At 36.1% G+C, this 19482-nt stretch overlaps 4 protein-coding genes and 1 pseudogene across 6 annotated transcripts; 1 reads left to right on the plus strand and 4 right to left on the minus strand.

Moving 5' to 3' along the window:
• Positions 1 to 693: 693 nt before the first annotated feature.
• Positions 694 to 9038, minus strand: LOC125370919. Its single transcript, XM_048378374.1, has 5 exons — positions 9005 to 9038; positions 8589 to 8676; positions 5494 to 5566; positions 4784 to 4927; positions 694 to 4587 (listed from the first exon to the last, which is right to left on the minus strand). The coding sequence occupies exons 1-5, from the start codon at positions 9036 to 9038 to the stop codon at positions 3874 to 3876; spliced, it is 1053 nt and encodes a 350-aa protein (XP_048234331.1). The 3' UTR covers positions 694 to 3873.
• On the minus strand, positions 1726 to 2932 carry LOC125370918. The gene is made up of 2 exons (XM_048378373.1): positions 2837 to 2932; positions 1726 to 2610 (listed from the first exon to the last, which is right to left on the minus strand). The coding sequence occupies exons 1-2, from the start codon at positions 2930 to 2932 to the stop codon at positions 1726 to 1728; spliced, it is 981 nt and encodes a 326-aa protein (XP_048234330.1).
• A 117-nt stretch (positions 9039 to 9155) lies between the features above and the next one.
• Positions 9156 to 9891, plus strand: LOC112533799 (annotated as a pseudogene).
• Positions 9892 to 10084: 193 nt separating this feature from the next.
• On the minus strand, positions 10085 to 12463 carry LOC8270878. Of its 2 annotated transcripts, none has more exons than XM_048377871.1 (8): positions 12144 to 12463; positions 11773 to 12057; positions 11548 to 11607; positions 11230 to 11439; positions 10905 to 11026; positions 10635 to 10717; positions 10402 to 10526; positions 10085 to 10323 (listed from the first exon to the last, which is right to left on the minus strand). In XM_048377871.1, exons 1-8 carry the CDS (start codon positions 12321 to 12323, stop codon positions 10195 to 10197), a joined length of 1194 nt encoding a protein of 397 aa, XP_048233828.1. In that variant the 5' UTR covers positions 12324 to 12463; the 3' UTR covers positions 10085 to 10194. The 2 variants fall into 2 exon arrangements, with proteins under 2 accessions (XP_048233828.1, XP_025012034.2); XM_025156266.2 differs by having other exon boundaries at positions 10635 to 10720.
• Positions 12464 to 12649: 186 nt separating this feature from the next.
• Positions 12650 to 19212, minus strand: LOC8270879 (protein LONG AFTER FAR-RED 3). 2 transcript variants are annotated; one of them, XM_002513010.4, is made up of 15 exons: positions 18968 to 19209; positions 18675 to 18850; positions 18485 to 18586; positions 18211 to 18283; positions 17574 to 17680; positions 17370 to 17493; positions 16665 to 16859; positions 15892 to 15977; positions 15625 to 15732; positions 14737 to 14832; positions 14552 to 14650; positions 14336 to 14410; positions 13862 to 13993; positions 13611 to 13726; positions 12650 to 13046 (listed from the first exon to the last, which is right to left on the minus strand). In XM_002513010.4, the coding sequence occupies exons 1-15, from the start codon at positions 19026 to 19028 to the stop codon at positions 12872 to 12874; spliced, it is 1725 nt and encodes a 574-aa protein (XP_002513056.2). In that variant the 5' UTR covers positions 19029 to 19209; the 3' UTR covers positions 12650 to 12871. The 2 variants fall into 2 exon arrangements, with proteins under 2 accessions (XP_002513056.2, XP_015570961.2); XM_015715475.3 differs by lacking the exons at positions 14336 to 14410; positions 14552 to 14650; positions 14737 to 14832 and having other exon boundaries at positions 18968 to 19212.
• Between the last annotated feature and the right edge of the window lie 270 nt (positions 19213 to 19482).

The following is a 19482-nucleotide window of genomic DNA, read 5'->3' on the forward strand; positions in this document are numbered from 1 at the left end:
GCCTATATTATAAATGAGCTAAACTATGCAAATTTAGTGAATACTTTTGGGTACCAACAAAGTATTATATACTTTATTGTTATTATTATTAATTGTCTATTTAAAAATCTCATTTAGAAGATAATTTCCAGATTTCTATTTGCTAAAGAAAACCTCAATTAGACTTTAAATATTTTTTTTTATTGTAATTGAATTATATAATTTATGAAAATTATTCTTTCCTTATATTCTAGTTGACCAGGTAGTAATTCAAAATATTACAATTGAATTTTAGATGGATTAATTAATTTTTTAATTAGTAAATAATCATATTAATTTCATTTTAAATTTAATAAGGAGTGATGTAGTAAATTTGCATGTTCTTCATGTTTTCTTTTGTATACTGATATGCCATGAATAAAATCCTTGAAAATGTAAGGTGTGAATCAAAAAAGAAGATGTAAGGTGAAGAAGTCCTCAATGGAAATGAATGAAGTCAGAAAAAGCAACGCCGAGATTGGCAGAATTGGGAAATCTAGTTTGAAAACAGAACCCATCGCGTCAGAATGGGAATCGTTATAAGTAGCAATCCAATTTTTGAAGCTCTTCATCTACACTTAATATTCATACTTTATACTTACAATTTTTTTTTTTTTTTTTTTGACCTCAAACTTGAAAGTTAATTCATTGAATCATGCCTTAAAGCATCAACAATACACTGCACAGCTACTAGACTTTCATTACGTTCAGACATGGAACATGCTGCCTTCGACATCAAATGGGCAACCATATTCGCTGAACAAAATACAAAAATAATATTACAATTTTCAATAGTTCTAATTAACGACTGACAGTCTATTAGAATGGCTAAGAGATACGACGTTGGCTCTAACTTTTTCTTCAAAAGTTCCACTACTCGCAGACAATCAGATTCTACTTGAATCCCTTCATAACCAGATGCATAGATCCATGATAAAGCTTCCTTTGGTGCTCAGGCTTCTGCTACTTCAGAATTCAAAATATAGCTCCTCAGGATAAAGACACCACCCTGCCAGTCCCCACTATGGTTTCTAAGGACAAATCCCACCCCTGTTTTACCTCCAGCAAAGAAAGAACTAGCATCAACATTCAGTTTCAAGCTCCCAACATTTGGCTTGGACTAAACAGCATCCCCACTTACCGCAAATACCTTGCCTTATAAATCCTACTCACAAGAGATTCAGGCTCCATAAGCATCCTCCATAATTGTTTACTTAACATAGCCTTATTAAAATCCTGGATTCTACGAAGACCAAGACCCCCGAATTTTTTCGGCTTATACAGAACTTCCCAACGACACCATGAAATACCCTTGCTCCCATTTGTCTTTTTAGAACCCCACCAGAACGCATTAAGCATAGTTTCGATAGCCAGACAAATGGACTTCGGTATAAAGAAGACGTTGAAGTAATAGGAAGGCATAGATTGCAACACATTCTTTATTAATATTTCCTTCCCTCCATAAGAAAGAGACTTCCCCCTCCAGCTCTGAATCTTTCCCCACACACGGTCTTTCAATTGGCTAAACACCATTTTATGATTCTTCTCAACACATAAAGGAAGACCCAGGTACATCCCATTTACACCCATCTCAGTCACACCCAAGTTCAACAGAAAGCTTTGGCGACAATCTGCTTTAACGTTAGGACTAAGGAAAATGTCCGATTTGGCAAAGTTTATTGACTGACCAGATAACATTTCATATCTCTAAAGAACGCTTTTAATATGTCCCAACTCTAACATATTAGCTTTAAAGAAAAACAGACTATCGTCGGCAAAAAGCAAATGGGTTATAGTTGGAGCACTTCTACTAATTTTCACCCCATGTATCTCACCCCTGTTTGCCTTCTCCTGAATGGCAAAACTCAACCAGTCCGCACATGATATAAAGAGATACGGTAAAAGTGGATCTCCTTGTCGTAGCACCCTGGATGGATTGATTGGTCCTAACAACTGACCTTCCTGAGACACAAAATATCTCACTCCCCTAACACAAGCCATAACCAATTGAACAAATTGCTCACAGAAACCTAGTGATAACATCACCTTCTCCAAAAACAGCCACTCCACACGGTCATATGCCTTACTCATATTGAGCTTTAAGGCCACAAGACCCTCCTTACCCTGCTTCTTTCTGCTAAGAAAATGCATGATCTCAAAGGATATCATGATGTTATCCCTGATTAAACGATTTTCTACAAAAGCGCTCTGGTTCTCTGAGATCAAGTTTGGCAGTACCTTCTTCAGACGACTAGCTATCACCTTTGCAACAATTTTGTTAAAGACATTGGAAAATGATATTGGTCGAAAATCAGAAATCATCATAGGCCTTGCTTTTTTTGAAACCAGTGTGATTAACGTATCAAGCATCTGCGGGGGAAATTCGCCCGTTTCACGACAACTCCTAACACTAGCACACAGATCAGATTTTATAACTTCCCAATATCTTTGAGAAAAGGCCGGAGACATATCATCTATCCTTAGAGATTTATCCGGATGTTGGAAAAATACCGCCAATCGAATCTCCTCATCCGTAATTGGTCTTAACAAGTCCTGGTTCTGCTCCTCAGTGGAACAAATCCTCCTCCAACCCTTCAATAGAAGACTTAAACAAATTATTAAAATACTCAATCAATAGAGTATGCAGCCCAAGTCCTTTTTCTACCCAATGCCCATCGCCATTCTTCAATTTATGGATCTCATTTTTCCTCCTTCTAACTGAAGCCATTTTGTGAAAGAACTTCGTATTTGCGTTTCCCTCTCTATGCTAAAGTTGTTTAGCTCGCTGCCTCCAGAAGGAATAGTAATCATTCTGAACTCTACCCAACTCAGATGACACTTCACTAAACTCCTTCAATCCTTCATCATCTGTTCTAGCTTGTAGCCGACCCATCTCTCGCCTAAGCCCTTCCATTCTATACACAAAGCCATTTGTTTTCTCCCTTCCCTACTGCAATAAGGACTTACTAGTATTACTAATTCTTCTATGAATTGAAACACCCACCTCCTTATTCCAGCCGTCCCTAACTACCTCTTCACTTTCAGCATAGTTCGTCCAAAGGTTCTCAAAACGGAAGCGTGAGTACCTCAACCCGATAGAGATGGAGGATAATAGGCAGATGATCATATACAACACTATCCAAATGAACTACCCTTGCATCTTTATGTCGGGCCACCCAATCACCATTACCCAACACCCTATCTAATCTCTCTTGGACCCATAGCCCACTCCCTCTTCCTCTTTCCCATGTAAAAGGACACCCTTGGAAGCCCAAGTCCACAAGCCCAGAGTCCTAAACAACCCTTCTAAAGCCTTCAACTAACCAATTTGGTTGGGCTACCCCACCCCTCTTTTCTCTATGATTCAAAATATCATTAAAATCACCCATAAAAATCCAGGGGGAATTATTAACAGAAGCAAGACTCCTTAATAGATCCCAGTTATCTTTCCTTCTATTTCTACAGGGATTTCCATAAAATCCCGTGACCCGCATTAAGTCTCCATCTTCCATAACAACCTCTACATCAATAAAAAATTGCGAGTAACCCAAAAGTTTAACTTTATTAATTTTATTCCAAAACAAGACAAGATCACCACTATGTCCTATAGCCTCAACACAAAAAGCATAATCAAACCCCAATTGGGCTTTAATACTGTCTATCTTTTCTCTACTAATTAAAATTTCACTTAAAAAAATCAATTCGGCTTATTAGAATAAATGAGAACCCGGAGGGCCTGAACTGTTCGTGGGTTGCCAAGCCCCCGATAGTTCCAGCACAAAATACTCATTGCTCTTTGCAGGCCTAGTCCATGCCAAGGCCTGCTTTCAACATGTTTTTTGGAACAGTAATATTTTAGAATCCACCAACTCTTACTCCATGGGCTTGAGGTTCCTTATGGCCCAATATCCCTTCCTCAATTTGACTTGTAGTAACTACCTCATCCATTTTCCTCCTCTTTCCTTCTATAAATATCACCCTTTCCTTATCCAGGCCCCCGCTATCTTCAAAATCCAAATTTTTCCTTCCATCAAGCCCCAAATTACTCGCGTAATCTCCTCCCTTGAATATCTCCTTCAGATTTATCGTATCATTTTCTGTTGGAGAATCAACCCTTATCGCGGAGTTTCCATAATCGTATGGATTCTTCCATTCACTCCCACGTCCGCCTCTTCCACCATCCCGGAGCCATATTTCACCGGCGCTGGCAATTTGTGATCGTCTAGGGGGAGCTCGAACTTCCTTAGACAGTTTATAGACTATGTTTTCAAACTCCAATAAGCACCTATAGAATTTATCTGAATGGCCTACCCTTCCACAGATAAAGCACGCTATTCCAAGTCTTTCATAATTAAATTCCAGATTAAGCCAGTCACCACCTGGTTTTTTGATCTTCATGAACGCCATTATGGGTTTAGAAACATCAATCTTAATCTTTACTCTTATAAACTCCTTCCATGAGCCATCAAAGTTCTTCTCATCAGATTCCACATAAGTTCCCACATAATTACCAATACTCTTAACGACCTTTTCACTCCGGCATCCACATGGAGCTTTATGCACCTGGACCTAGAAATCAATCGTGTTCAAGGGGACAGTAGTAGGATCTTCATCATCACCTAACCTGTGCAATATCAAATGGTAATTATTGAAGGTCCAAGGACCTCCCTCTACCACTCGGTTTACATCTACTTCATGGAAAAATTATTAACAGGCATCTCTGTTCTATTTTCTCCCTTTGCCCAGTTAATTCCTTGATACATACCCCTTGGAGAGGACGCCATAACATCGCCATAGTGTTTCGCATCGCTTGAAAGTTAACCACTTTGTCTGCGATTATTTTCCCTACCAGACACCATTTCAGATTTTCCATCGGAGCCTCTTCCTCCCCTTCCTCTTCATCGAGAACCTAGACCTTCGTTATTTAGATCCATAGCTTTCTCTACATCAATCTCCATAGAAGAATTTGATGAACCTTCAGCAGCCATTGCTTAGATGAAACAAAACAAATAAGAAAGGAAAATACTGAGGAAAAGAAAAGAAAAGAAAAACTAGCACACAGCTAGACTCATGGATTGGAGTTTTTTTACTTCTTATGCAACTAATTTTTAATTCAGCATCTAGAATTTCTTTTTTCTTATTAATGTATACAGTGACTGGTTTTATAAAATACACATAAATTAGGTGATATATTCTGAGGAAATAATTGGACTGTCAGTTGAAGGGTAGCATAAGCAAGCTTTTCTTTATACTTACAGTTTCAGTAATGTATGTAATCATGAAAATAGTAATGACTAGCAGCACTGGTACAAATGTTACATTTCTTTTCTTTTGGTCGGTCCTCTTGTCAATCTTGACCTTGGATTTTGCAATGAGGAGTGCATCAAGATCGAGAAGGAAGCTCTTTTGAACTTCAAGTTTCATCTCGCAGATCCTTCAAACTAGCTAGCTAATTGGGTTGGCGATGAAGACTGCCGTAAATGGTCTGGAGTTGTCTGTGACAATTCTACAGGCAAAGTCCTTGAGCTCCATCTCAGAATTCTTTCTCCTGAGAAATATATTGGCAAGATTTATAATCTTCATATTTCCAGTGAAGAATTTGAAGAGCACTGAAGCATATATTATGCGAGATCCGCTTTTCCGGGTAAGGTCAGTCCTTCTTTGATGAATTTGAAGCATTTGAGGCACTTGGACTTAAGTTACAATAGATTTGGAGGAACAATTCCTCCCCAACTTGGACATCTTTCAAATTTGCAATATCTAAATCTTCTATTTGCCTATTATAATGCATGTTGAAAATTTAGATTAGCTTTCTGGTCTTTCTTCCTTAAAGTTTCTTGATATGTGGAGTAGACGTTAGTAAATTCTTTTATTGGCTCAAGGTAATAAACTCACTCCTTCTTTAATAGAATTCCATCTGTCATTTTTTCGACTTCCTAACAATTTCCTTCCACTCAGGGCTCCAAATGAGCCGAGCCGCTCGCGAACTACTCGAAGCTTAGCTCGGTAAAAACTCATTTGAGTTCATTCGTCAGAATAAACGAGTCAAGCTCGAGCTTTATTTTCGAGTTCGAGCTTAGTAGTGCTCGTTAAAGAGCTTGCGAGTGAGCTGACTCGTTAAAAATATTAACTTAATAAATAATTCTAATTAGAAAAAAAATAAAAATAAATAGATCATGAGAACTCAACTTTTATTACATTAAAATAACAATAAATACCAACAAATTAGGCTTTAATTATAAATACTCTAAATAAATTTAGTGTTACTTAAGCAAGTGCTAGTTTAATAACATGGTCAATTAAATTGGTATTTAATTATATAAATTTTATTATTATCAATGTCTTACCAATTTATTTTTTTATCAAATTAATTTAAGTAGAATAATAAAATAAAAAGTTTGTATGAATATAATATAGTTTGTGTATAATATAATTAACTTAAATCAATATAAACTACGTTATTTTGCTGTAAAATTATGTAGTTTTAGTGTTGAATACACAATCATAAATTATGTAAATGCTTAAAGATATTACTATAAAAGTAAATAGTTTTACTATTGAATAAATAAATATATATTATGTAAATGCTTAAAGATATTTAGAAATTATAGTCTATACATTTATAAATTAACAAAACATTAGTAAATATTTTTGTAATATGTTTAATATGAAGCTTGTAAATAGAGTAAGAATTTTATAAATTAACATAAAAGGTATTATAGTTTAATTGATAAAGAAAAGGTACTGGAGTAAGAACTCTTATAAATTAACATGAATAAATATTTTAGTAATATGTTTAATGCGAAACTTACGAAGTTAGGCTCGATTTGTTTGCACGTCTAGTCTTGACCGAATTATAAATAGATTTCAAAAGAGTTTGAGATAGAATTCTATGGACTTTGTTAAGCTCTTTTTTTTTTTTTTATCAAGAACTTGATTTAATTATTTTAGTTTCTAATTATATGTATTTTTGCTTTTATAAATAATTTATTTATAATAGTAAAATTTACAATTACATATTTGGTAAGATCGAGCTTGCTTAAGGAGCTTGAAATCGAGTCGAGCCCGAGTTTAGTTCGTTTATATAAATATCGAGTCAAGCTCGAGTTCACCTTGTTTATATATACTATTAAGCTAATTACGAGTGGAGTTCGAATGTATCAAAATTATAATGAGCCGAGGTCGAACTCTAAAACATGAAAAATTATCAAGCTCGAGCTGAGCTGGAGCTCAGTTAAATTTTTGCAAATTGAGCCTGAACATTGAAAAGCTCGGCTCGACTGCATCGCTTGTCAATGCCAAACTTGTCGATGCCAACTTTTCTTCACTTTCCATTCTTGATCTCTCTGGTAATGAATTTCAAGGTCCAATTCCTGATGGTCTTCAAAATCTTACTTCGCACATTAGGGAACTCATCCTGGGTAGGAATTATTTCAATTCTTCTATACCCAGTTGGCTATATGGTTTTACACATCTAGAGCTACTCAACCTTGGTTCCAATTTCTTGCAAGGTGAAATTTCCAATCTCTTTAGAGACATGAATTCTCTCGTGATTCTTGACTTGTCATTTAATGACTTTGATGGAGGAATTCCAATATCCTTCAAACATCTATGCAATTTGAGATCACTTGATTTGACAAGTGTCAGATTGAGCCAAGAAGTAAATGAAGTTCTTAAAATTCTGTCAGAATGTGTTTCAGATGGCCTAGAATTGTTGTCTTTGAGTGAATGTGAACTGTCCGGTTATCTGACAGATGATCTTGGCCGGTTTAGGAATTTTTCCTTCCTTGATCTATCGAGTAATTTGATCTCTGGTCCAATACCAAGATCCTTAAAACATTTCTGCAATTTGAAGACACTTAACTTGCAGAATCTCAAATTGAATCAAGGGATCAATGAAGGCCTAGAAATTCTTTCAGGATATGATGCGCTAGAGTCATTGTATTTATACGATTCTCAACTATCTGCTTATTTGACCGATCGTCTTGGTCATTTTAGGAATCTGGTCACCCTTGATCTAGATGATAATTTGATCTCTGGTCCCATTCCTTTATCTCTTGGAGAAATGAAATCATTGAGAATTTTGAAACTTTCCCTTTAACAAACTAAATGGAACTCTTCCTGTGTCGCTTGGAAGGCTTTCAAAATTAGAACAAGTATACATAGCTGATAACACATTCCAGGGTGATGTGACAGAACTTCACTTTGCAAATCTCACAAACTTGAAGCTTTTTGATGCATCAGGGATGAGCAACAACATAGTATTGAGAGTGAGCGCCCATTGAATTCCTCCTCTTAAACTTGAATTCCTGTCCTTAAGATCTTGGCATATCGGACCCAAATTTCCTACATGGCTTCCTCATTTAAAGGATTTAAAATTTCTAGATTTATCTAACTCCAGGACCTCAAGCGCCGTTCCTGTTTGGTTCTGGGAAATGTCTTCCAAATTTTCTTAGACAAATCTATCTCACAACCATTTACATGGAGTGATTCCAAATATTCCTGTTAAAGGTGCAGTAGCTGATTTGAGTTCCAATAATTTCAGCGGTACAGTACCTTATTCTTTTTACAATCTAAGTTCAATCTTAGATCTTTCCAGCGATTCACTTTCGGGATCCATAATTGTTACAAATGAATGACGTGAAGAATATGGAAGTACTTAATCTTGGGCAAAATCTTCTGTCCGGTAAGATGCCAGATTGCTGGATGAATTGGCAAAATTTGATAGCCATAAGATTAAGCAACAACAAATTTATTGGCAATATTCCTACTTCTATTGGGACTCTAAGCTCACTTGCGATGGTGGACCTTGGTAATAATAGTATCTCAGGTGATATACCGTTGTCACTTCAAAATTGTACAAGGCTTGGCACACTTGATTTTAGTGGAAATGAATTGGTTGGAACCATTCCAAGATGGATTGGAGAGAGCTTCTCAAGTATGATTATTCTTAATCTCCGTGCAAATAAACTTCATGGCCAAATACCCAAGGAGCTTTGTGGCGTGGCTTCTCTGCACATCTTGGACCTTGCTGAGAACAATCTCTCAGGAACTATACCAAGCTGCTTCAATAACTTTAGCGGGATGGTCAAAATCAATGACTCTTTGCATTATATTATAATACATTTGATTTTCTTGGCTCTTTCCGGTTATTTCTTGACAGCAATTCGGTAATGATGAAAGGCAATATGGTGGAGTACAATACCATTCTTAGATTTGTAAGAGCTATAGATCTTTCCAATAATAATTTATCCGGAGAGATTCCTATGGAAATAACAAGTCTTGCAGGATTGCATTCTTTGAATTTCTCCCATAATGCTTTGACTGGAAAAATTCACAAGGTATGCGATCATTGGAATCTATTGACTTCTGTAGAAACCAACTTTCTGGTGAAATTCTTCGAAGCATTTCAAATTTGACATTTTTGACAGGAATGATCGCCTCAGGAACTCAGGTAAGAGGCTTTGATGCATCTAGTTTCATGGGAAATGAACTGTGTGGGCTTCCATTGCCCTTGAGTTGCAATGAAGAAGGTTCTCTGCCGCCCCTTGATGATGAGAATGAAAGAGAAGAAGAAGATGGAAATGGATTTGAAGTTGATTGGTCCTATTTCTGTATTAGCATAGCACCAGGATTTGTGGTGGGATTCTGGCTTGTGATGGGTCCTTTATGCTTTAACAAGCGATGGAGGTTTGCGTATTTTCATTTCTCGGGCAATTTTTGGGACAACTTTTGGTGGGATTTTATGCAAGTTTTGTGAAACCAGTTATCTGCTCTCCTTGAACAATATGATTTAGAGCGCTTGAGTTTCGATTATGCTATTTTGTTCCAGGATTATACGTATATTTTATATTAATTAATTTGTCTGTCATCGCAAGCTTCTTACTGTAAATTTTTTTATTTTGTTCTTTTGCTGAAAACACTTGCAAGATAATAAAAGCTATCAGTGTAGGTCGTTTATATACGTCACAGTGAATTTTCTTGCCAAATCAGGTGTATCTAAAAACTCAAAATTGGTTTTTCCACATAATATTGTGTTGCTTTTCGGGTGTTTCAGGAGAATGGCTTGGGTAATTTCAGAAACTAGATTGTAATTCACTCAAATTTAGATCATTCAAGACAGTGAAGCAGTTCATTAGTTATGCTTTGTTAGAATATGAGAACATAAGGCTATATCTAACTATTGGAAGGCTTACTCCAACTTTTCTCCATTAAAATGAAGTTGAGTCGACTCATCAATTTCTCTGCAGCATCTTCCTCTGGGTTGCTATATTTGTTGGATGATTGTTTTTCTAAAGAAGAGCTCTGCAACATTCAAGTTACAGCTTTTGTAGTTAGTTGATTGCTATTTTTTTTCTGTTATCAAAAGTACATAACACTTACCTTAATGTCTTCATATAACTTTAGAAATTTCCATGACTCTTCATAAAAACCACAATGATACAAAAGAATGCTGTAATCTCTGAATTCCTTTGGGTCAGATTCCAGGAGTATTAGACGTTCGCATGCTGCAATAATACAACAATTTCCTCATCAAAATGGTGTAGAAAGAAGTGAGAAGTGTCATTTTTCTCTATGTGTTTGATTAGACAGTAAAGAAGAAAGTGGACTTGGACCTGCTAATGCACGCCTCATATCCCCAAAACGCACATTAGTGGCGAACCTGTATTGAGCAGTCTTTATGGATGCAAGCTGAAAGCTACTGCAATTGCAAGGAAGTTTTGAAATCAACATATATGTCAACGGCCAAGTCAAGAATTTGTTTAGAAAGGAGGATAAGTAACTGAGAGGGGTCTTAAAGAACAAAGAAGCATCAGAAAGGCCTTCCTGGAGCTTCTTTTTGTGTATAATAAGTAGGAACTTGAATTGCAAGCTAGTGTAAGTACCTTTCTTCACCATCATTACTTGATTTATCAATATAACTAGCAGCATGTGCTCCCCTTAAGAATAAACTCTTCGAGCTGTCAAATGGAAATGGCCAGAATGCCTCCTTCAAATCTCTCAAAATCTGCACTATCATCTATCGTAAGTAATAGGCAGAACAAACCAGGATTGCTGCAGGTATGCACATTCATATATCCCTGACACTCACTAATATATAATGGCATATTCAATAAGAGAAATCTAGGAGATTCATTTGAAACCCCAGGAAGAAAGAAAAGTGCAACGAGAGGGAAATGAAACACATTTCTAGGTCAAAATTGAAGGTACCTCCTCTAACAGTGTTTGTGTTATCATGATGTGCTTTTGATCAGATTCAGTGCTCTTCTGCTTGTCATAGCCTCTAGGAAGAGCATGAAGTTCATGAGGGAAAAATATCTCATAATCAAAATCAAAAAGATCCCATAACCGGAGCATTTTCAGGACTTCGGAGTATATAAGTGAAAGCAGCGCAGCTGAACCTGAAAGATGCATCAAAACCTGTTGAAAACATGTAACTGAAATCAACTAAAAGAACATTTCTCAACACGGTAATCTTGTCAGTCACAGCGTCTTCGAAATCAGAAAGTAGAGAGCAGAAATCCATACTGAAGGGAGATACAAAGCTTGTATGTCTAATTGGTCCTTTGCATTGGTTCTCCGAAAACCCTTATCAGGAACAACAAAATCATGGAAACATAAGAATTGCAGCATACCAAGGGATTTAAAAAAATAATAATAATAATAATAAAAAAAATAAAAGAGAGAGAGAAAAGAAAGAGGTAGCTTATGGCACCAAAAGACCACTAGAAAAGCATTTTCAAAGAGAAATACCTTCTTCACATACAAATACGTTTCCAAGCTGTTAATAAAACTCTCAGGAGAATCCCTAAACGATAAACTGTAGTGAGAGCAATAGCCTAAGGAAAGATCATCCAGAACTTTAATGAAAGCATCCACAGGAAGTGGCACTGAAGAGCGAGATACAAGCGAATCATCTTCAGCTGCTATATAAAGAGCAGTTCTTCCCAAATCCACACATCTATTAATGCTAATGCTCGCTGCCCTCTCTATTTGTGATAAATTCTCAATCTCTGTCAAGAAACCCTTCCTCGCATCCTGAGCTAATCAACAAGTACACATCAAATTCCTGAAATTCTAAGCAAAAATATTGTACAGTGAAGTGAAAAAGAATTGAAAAGTACTCTGGCATGGGTGGTGTCGATTCCAGAAGAATCCAAGGCATCATATAAAACGAGTTTGTAGTCATTGGCTGGTGATCTTCCATGGGAAACCAGACGTCGTGGTGGAGGAGAAGAGGAAGAACAAGATTGGAACTTGGGGTAATTAAGTAGAGAGGTTAATCTTAATGGAGTTAAACTCATCTTTCACCTTCCTTTTCTGGATAGAGAAAGAGAAATATAGAAGCAAATTGTCTTCTTTCTAGTTTTGGAGAACCGGAGATGAAAGAGAAATACTAGGTCAAGACATTTTTATCTGAACAGAGGAGCATTGCAGCAGATAGACAGATAAGGAAAAGGGACAAAAAATCTCCAATAGATAACATAACAATAATTAAGTGTTCCAAGGTGGACCCACCAAATCACTGACAATGGCTGCTGTTAACATCGCCGGCTTGCTATTTGTCCACTCGATTTTAAGACAGACCAAACTTAAAAGTAGTGCGGAAATAAAAGATGGCCCACAGACAGTACAAAAAAGGCATCATGTCTGTATGTACTTCAAGATAAACACCGTAATGAACATATAAACATTTTTCTTGTATTAGATTCCAATGAACACGACATATACAGACACTTGTGCAGAAGCCACCAAATGAAAATTTCATTTGCACCACTAGTTTCCAACATGATTAAAAGATGCCACTGAAAGGTATTTCCCTATTTTAGGATTTGTTTGATGTCCCCTTCTTTCAGGGATAAGCCTGTGCACCAGCTACATACGTTGCCTCGACTGCCGCAGATGCTTCGGTTTCAAAGTCATCCCAAGAATTGGTGGACAGTATGACAAAATCTGCTAGCTTCCCCGGAGATAAAGATCCCAGATCGCAGTCAAGAAAGCATGCACGAGCTGCTGAAATTGTGTGCCTGCCATTGTATAGGGTGAATTATATCAGTGAAACCATGAATAGATTAGTGAGTGGGGAGGCAACACAGCTCAAACATGAAGCAAATAATAGGCGGACTAAAGATTCTCCTTGACTTGTGACTACTTATCCCTTGCAAATAGTCATCTTCATCCTAAAATTGCCCTTGTTGTCCTTACTTTAGGTGCAGCTACTAGCCAGCGAGATTTTGAAATTGATACATAAAAACGTGCTGAAAAGTTGGTGAAAAAAGATTACCACTGAATTTCAAGTCTAAAAAACTACAATATTTAAAATCAAACAACCTAGCAGGTGTAGATTTATGAGAAGAGGGTTCAGGAAATTTTTTGGCAAACCAACTCTATATTTATGATATTATCTACGAGAAGAACTCTTTATAACTTAGTGTCGGCTCTTATAAGTGCGCCTCACATGAGATTGTCCCAAGCCATTTTCTACTTCACAACACCACACCTAAACAAACTCCTAGATTTAAAACAGACCAAACAAGCAAAGAATAATATGAAATAAATAACAAAGGATTGCATATGTTAGCAATGCTTACGCAATTATTGCATCTTTCAGAGATAGGCACTCAGATGGGATCCAGGCATTTTCCCAACCAGGAGGTATTCTTTTGACTGCTGTCTTGATGCCTCCCAAAGGATTAATATTTGCAACCTAAAACAAAATATATAGATATGAGATTTCCCAAGTACATCGCATCGAATGTAGTAATTGATCTTGAGAGAATTAGCATACAAATAAGCAAAAATATCACTAAAAAACGGACACAACAACTGCTGTAGTACTTACTGGCCAGTCAGAGCCTAAAGCCAACTGAGCATTGCTAGATAGAAGTGAGCGGAATTGATAAGATCCGTTTTGAGCCCTATCCATACCAAGCTTCTTTATTGCAGAATCAGCATCATCAAGTAGGTGATCTGGCTGTTGCATTGATAAGTGGCACAATTTGATCAAGCAGTAATACTCGTGGGAGCAATCATAAGCAGAAGACAGGGGAAGGAGAAAAGATTCATGCCAAACAACTCTACCATCTAAGTTATAGTACATTATTTAAAGCCAGGTACAAACTCAGAAATTTCTTTGGGTTCTTCAAAGTTTCAACACGGTGCAAGACATAAGAAGAAAATGAAGATAAGAAGTCAATAAGTGCAATAGGCAGAAAATGAAATGTCACAATGGGGAACTGCAACACTCAGAACCAGCGCTGCAGAAAGAAAAAACTGATAACAATTGAAAGCTTCAGAACTGGTTTCGATAAAGAACCTGTACTGAAGCAATGATCCCTTGTTCACCAAATCGAGCAGCAGTTCCAGATGCCAAATGCTGGGCATGCTCAATCTGAGTGATTTATCCATAACAAAACCAATAACCCATAATAATTCATTATCAGATACAACCTGTCACTTTAAAATTGCATAAAGAGGAAAAGAAAAGTTAATCCTAAGAGAACCTTTTTAATTTTTGAGCAACAGACTTTACCCTAAATCTTCTATCCCTTTTTCCATTTGTAGACACAACTGATTCATACATATCCAGGACCATGTCATTTGCTCTGTCACCTATAGCATGAATGGCAACCTGAAAATTCATTGAAGTAACACATATAACCTACTCGATACTTATATTTGTCTGTAAACAAGACCCATAACAAGACAATGAGTCACCTGAAGTCCAACTTTATCTGATGCCACAGTCATGTTGAAAAGATTCTCAACATCTGTCACTTGCAAGCCATAATTGTGAGGCTCCCCAATATATGGCTATAAAATAGAAAAAATTTGAAGAAAAAAATTAAAATAAAAAATATCTAGATCAGCTTCGCATACACAGTTTTGCATATGACCAGTAAACTACTGTTTCTTTATTTAGTTAAATTTTGAGAAGTTAATTTCAACTGTGTTCGGCCCATTACCTCTGCTGAAAGTAATTGGTTCAACTTCAATAGGGCCAAACCAGGCCATAGCAATTCTACATGCAGTACAACAAGCCAGAGCCAATCAATTACATATAACAGCAGACATTCTTTTTTCTTTTAGGTCGAGACTTGGGAGGAAAGCGGGATGGTAAGAGTTTTTGGGGTTTGCAATTGCCAATCAGGTTTTCAACAGGCTCATTGGATTCTTGAGATTTCAACAGTGCACCAAATTAAGGTAAGTCCACTAATAGAATGTTCAAATGCATACCCATCATGCTCTCCAAATATATGGTAATATGCAAACTAAGGAACATTCACTAGATTTTGCCGCGTTCATATCATCAAGACAACACAAGCAGAGAGAGGTTAACAATGATGAAAAGAAGCAGTATTCTAGCATTTGCTCTTTCCAAATTTCCAAAGAAGACTAAACAACTAGGCTTAACAAAGTATGGTCTTTGCTACTCATTCCTATTTCTTTTCCTAGAAAAAGGATGTAAACTGGAGCGATAACGCAAAAATCTCTTCCTACATTTTTCCAACATATCTAATACTTTCTCCAACCTTTGCAACTCCAGCAAAAATAATAGTCTGTTTCCACAAATTAAAAGAAAAGGGCCAGTACATGTGTTCTCACCTCATAGAACAGTGCACTATTAGAACCTAACGATCCATCAGCAAAAGCCTTAACACCACCTAAGTAAATCCAGTCGCTCAGAGCACGGCCTACTTTTGTAATAAGATCCTGGGTGGGTAAACAACATTTTGTAAGTGACAACAAAAGGAGAAAGAAACAAGAATATAAGGAAAGTATTATGTTAAATAAAAGAAAATAAGGCAAGAGACATCCACAGAAACATGCTGATAGTTAACAAACATACAAAAAAAGTTAAGGAATTCATACAGATAGGCGTGACCATGTTTCCATTGGAAAAAATAAGCAAACCCTGATCCTCATCTTGCCTAAAGAATCAGCCCATTGATATACATCTGAGCGAATGAGAAAAAGAAAGAAGTAAGAAAAATGAAAATGATTCAGACTTCAAAATGCATTACCAAAGTACTGCAAGGTTTGACGTTAAGGAACATGAAAGATTGATCCATTTGATTCCCCTTCTGCAAAATGTTGTCGTCTTGTATAAAATTAAATAGTCAACCTATAGACCTGAACTCATTTAGCTGGAAAAGACTGTTACTCCAAAACTGCTCTAATGTGGGATCCAAGAAAAATCTTCTTACGGACGTGAAAATTCTTTAGAACTATTTTCTTTTGGTGAAAGATTTGTCGTTAAGAAGTATCTTCTGTCTAATATTCATAAGCATGATGAGAATGAAAACTGGAAACAGAAGTAAACAATGTCTCAAAAACAAAAAAAAAAAATCAGATCAAGACTTCACTCCTCCATAACTGAATCTAGAGAACAAGAATCATGCAGGCATTTAATGTCTAAATAACAACTGATTCCATCACACTGTGAATGCAAACTACTAATTCAGTGAAAGCGTATGGGTAGGTAAATAATGTCCTTTACACCAATCCAACTAGATTCTTATGGTTTGACAGCTAAAAACTGAAATTATCCACCAATTGCAAGATCAAGTGATAATCCAAAATAAGAAGTAAAAAATCTCTGTTCAGTAGGAAATTATCAATTCCTAAGAGATAATAACAGAAACCTGAAAGATCCTCCCACGAATGCTCTACTGATGCCCCAGGAAAGTATCTTCCAAAATCAACAACAGTTGTCACCCCACTCATCAAGGCAAGATTACCAGCAATAAGCAAAGCCTCCCTTTTTTCATCTACTGAGACCTCTGGGATATAGCTGAGAATAAGTTTCATTGCAGCATCTATTATCAGTCCAGTAGGTTCTGCGTGATGGCACAAAATAATTCATTTAGTGAATACTCAAAAAAAAAGTTACAAGTTTAAAAAAGTGTCCAATCTCTCCCTTCCCCTCCCAAAACATAACTAGCTAAAAAAACTTTAGCAAAGTTAAGGACCTCTTAATGCAATTGCTAAGTTTATTGCTGAAGAGAAAAATGAATTTGATTAGGAATTGAGAATCAGCATGCATAGAGTGGCTGCCTTTGCACATCATAGATTATCTTCCTTATAAAACATTGGAGTGAATTTGCTACAAGTGCATCTCAAGATCAAGGGTGTTTGACAGCAAAAAGTTCTTAAACTTTATACCAACTCCATAACCATAAAACCACAGTACTATAGATGCAATTTTGAGCTGCAACTAAAAACTAATTTTACAATAATTTTGATTTGCTCTCTAAATATTACTAAACTTAAAAGGATGCTGAATCTTAAACTGACTATAACCAATGAAAATGTATATGGAGCATCCAATCATTAAAACCAAAGATTACCTCCATTAGCAGATCTCATAATTGTTCCACCATTTGGATCTTCTAACAAATTATTAATCCCAGCTAACTTCAATGCTACTGAATTAGCCAAGCCCATATGACCATCCATCCTAGTTAACCAAACCTGTGCAACAAGATTTATCAGTTGTCAGGCATATAATTGTCAATGCAAGTACATATTATCTATCAGTTATTGGCTGTTACAGGATTCTTTGGTGCAATATCATCAATCCAAGAGGCTGCTGGTAATTCTCCTCCCCATAGGTCATTGTTCCATCCACCACCCAGTACCCAGGAACCTTCTTTTAAATCTGAAAGATTATTTGCGGGCACAAATATCCTTTAGAAACAAATACCAAGATTTAGTAAGTTATGCTACTCAACCATCAGAATGCCAGTCCTAATATTTAGATTGATCATTTCAACGACAATGGTCAATGCAGTTTTGCATGAATTCAACATTTTATCACCAACAAATGCTTCCTTTTGACCTAGCCATCCTTTTACAATATTCCAATCTTTCTAAACATTAAAAAATCATAATAAATTAATGATGTCGTTCGCAGCCATGATAATACTAACTGTTCAAACCTTAATAGCAAAAGGGGCACCATACCTTATCATCTCACAAAAATAAATCAAGGGAAAACCTTAGATAAATACCTAGACTAGTGTTAGACATGTAGGGACACATCAGAAAGTGGATATGAGAGACATGTGCTCATGTGTCCAACAAGCCAAACTTTCTTAAAGGTAATTACTCACAATTCATTCCATGTCTAACAATTCACAAACAAGCAAATGCATAATAATGCATAGAAAGGAAAAGCACGAAGATTACTTCTTACAGCATCTCTGACCCTTCTCACAAATTCGTCTTTTTGATTTACACCTCGTAGCTCCACACGTATCATCTGCATTACATTTAACAATATCAAGATCAAAAGCCTTCTTTAAGGTAAACTTTTAGTTAAAATAAAGAGGCAGGCAACAGTGAAAATAAAAGGGTAAAGAATCACTTTGAGAGGTCAAACTATGTAGGCTGAATGTCAGTAACTACTAAAATAAAGTTGATAACTTTTCCTGGAAAAATTAATAAATTGAAAAAAAAATACCTGAAGTCCACCAAAAATTAAGTGGACATGAGAATCAATGAATCCAGGAACAACTAATTTTCCTTCAAGATTCACCACTTTAGTTCCATTTCCTGCTAAGTCCTGCTTTTAAGTAGCTATTAACTAGCTGAAATGACAATTAACAATATAATACTATTGAAGGAAAAAAAAGGCAACAAAATTTAAGAACCTGAAGAGAGGAATAGTTCCCAACGCGAAGAATCCTGCCATTTTGAACAGCGAAAGAATCGGCAAAAGGCAAGGAATCATCGCTAGTGAAAATAACCCCATTCTTCACTATCAAATCCGCCGTTAATTCTCTCGAAGATGAAAAAGATGTCGTTGTTATTCCAAATTTTGACCATTCTAAACAAACGAACAATAACCAACAATCAATTGTAAGACTATTACATTTCTTTTTCTTTAATGCAAAATGTGGAAATTGAAATTTCAAAAATAATAATAATTGGAGTGATAAATTACGAAGCAAGAAAATGGAGAGAGCGAGAACGACAGTAGCAGAGATGATAGTTGAAAAATTCATGGTGTTGTAAAGTATTAATTTGACTTGTAAAAAGCTCTCTTGATTCTTTATACTTCTGTCTTATCGGGCTCTTCTTACATAGATTCCACCGATTACAAATGATACTACAGTGTCGCAGATTCTGTTTTTTGGTCGTCAGTTCAATGACGACGAAATATAGACTGAAATAGTGAAAATAATAAACTCCTGCACTTCCAATTTATTAAGAAAAATAAATTTCTTATTTTTAATAATTTTTTTAAAATTTACAATTTCTTTTGGCAATTAAGCAAAAAAAAAAAAAAAGATTAGCACAAATTAACCAGAAAAAAAAAAAAAGATTTCTGAAGATGGTAAATAAGTTTTTTTTTTTTTAAAGAAAACAAGTGATTGAAGTAGAGTGTGATATTCACTAACAATAAGAAAAAAGAAAACGTTTAATCGGAAAACGACTTGCTAGTGAGGTGGGGGGATA

This window comes from Ricinus communis, chromosome 8, assembly GCF_019578655.1.
Source record: "Ricinus communis isolate WT05 ecotype wild-type chromosome 8, ASM1957865v1, whole genome shotgun sequence".
Taxonomy (NCBI): Eukaryota; Viridiplantae; Streptophyta; class Magnoliopsida; order Malpighiales; family Euphorbiaceae; genus Ricinus; species Ricinus communis.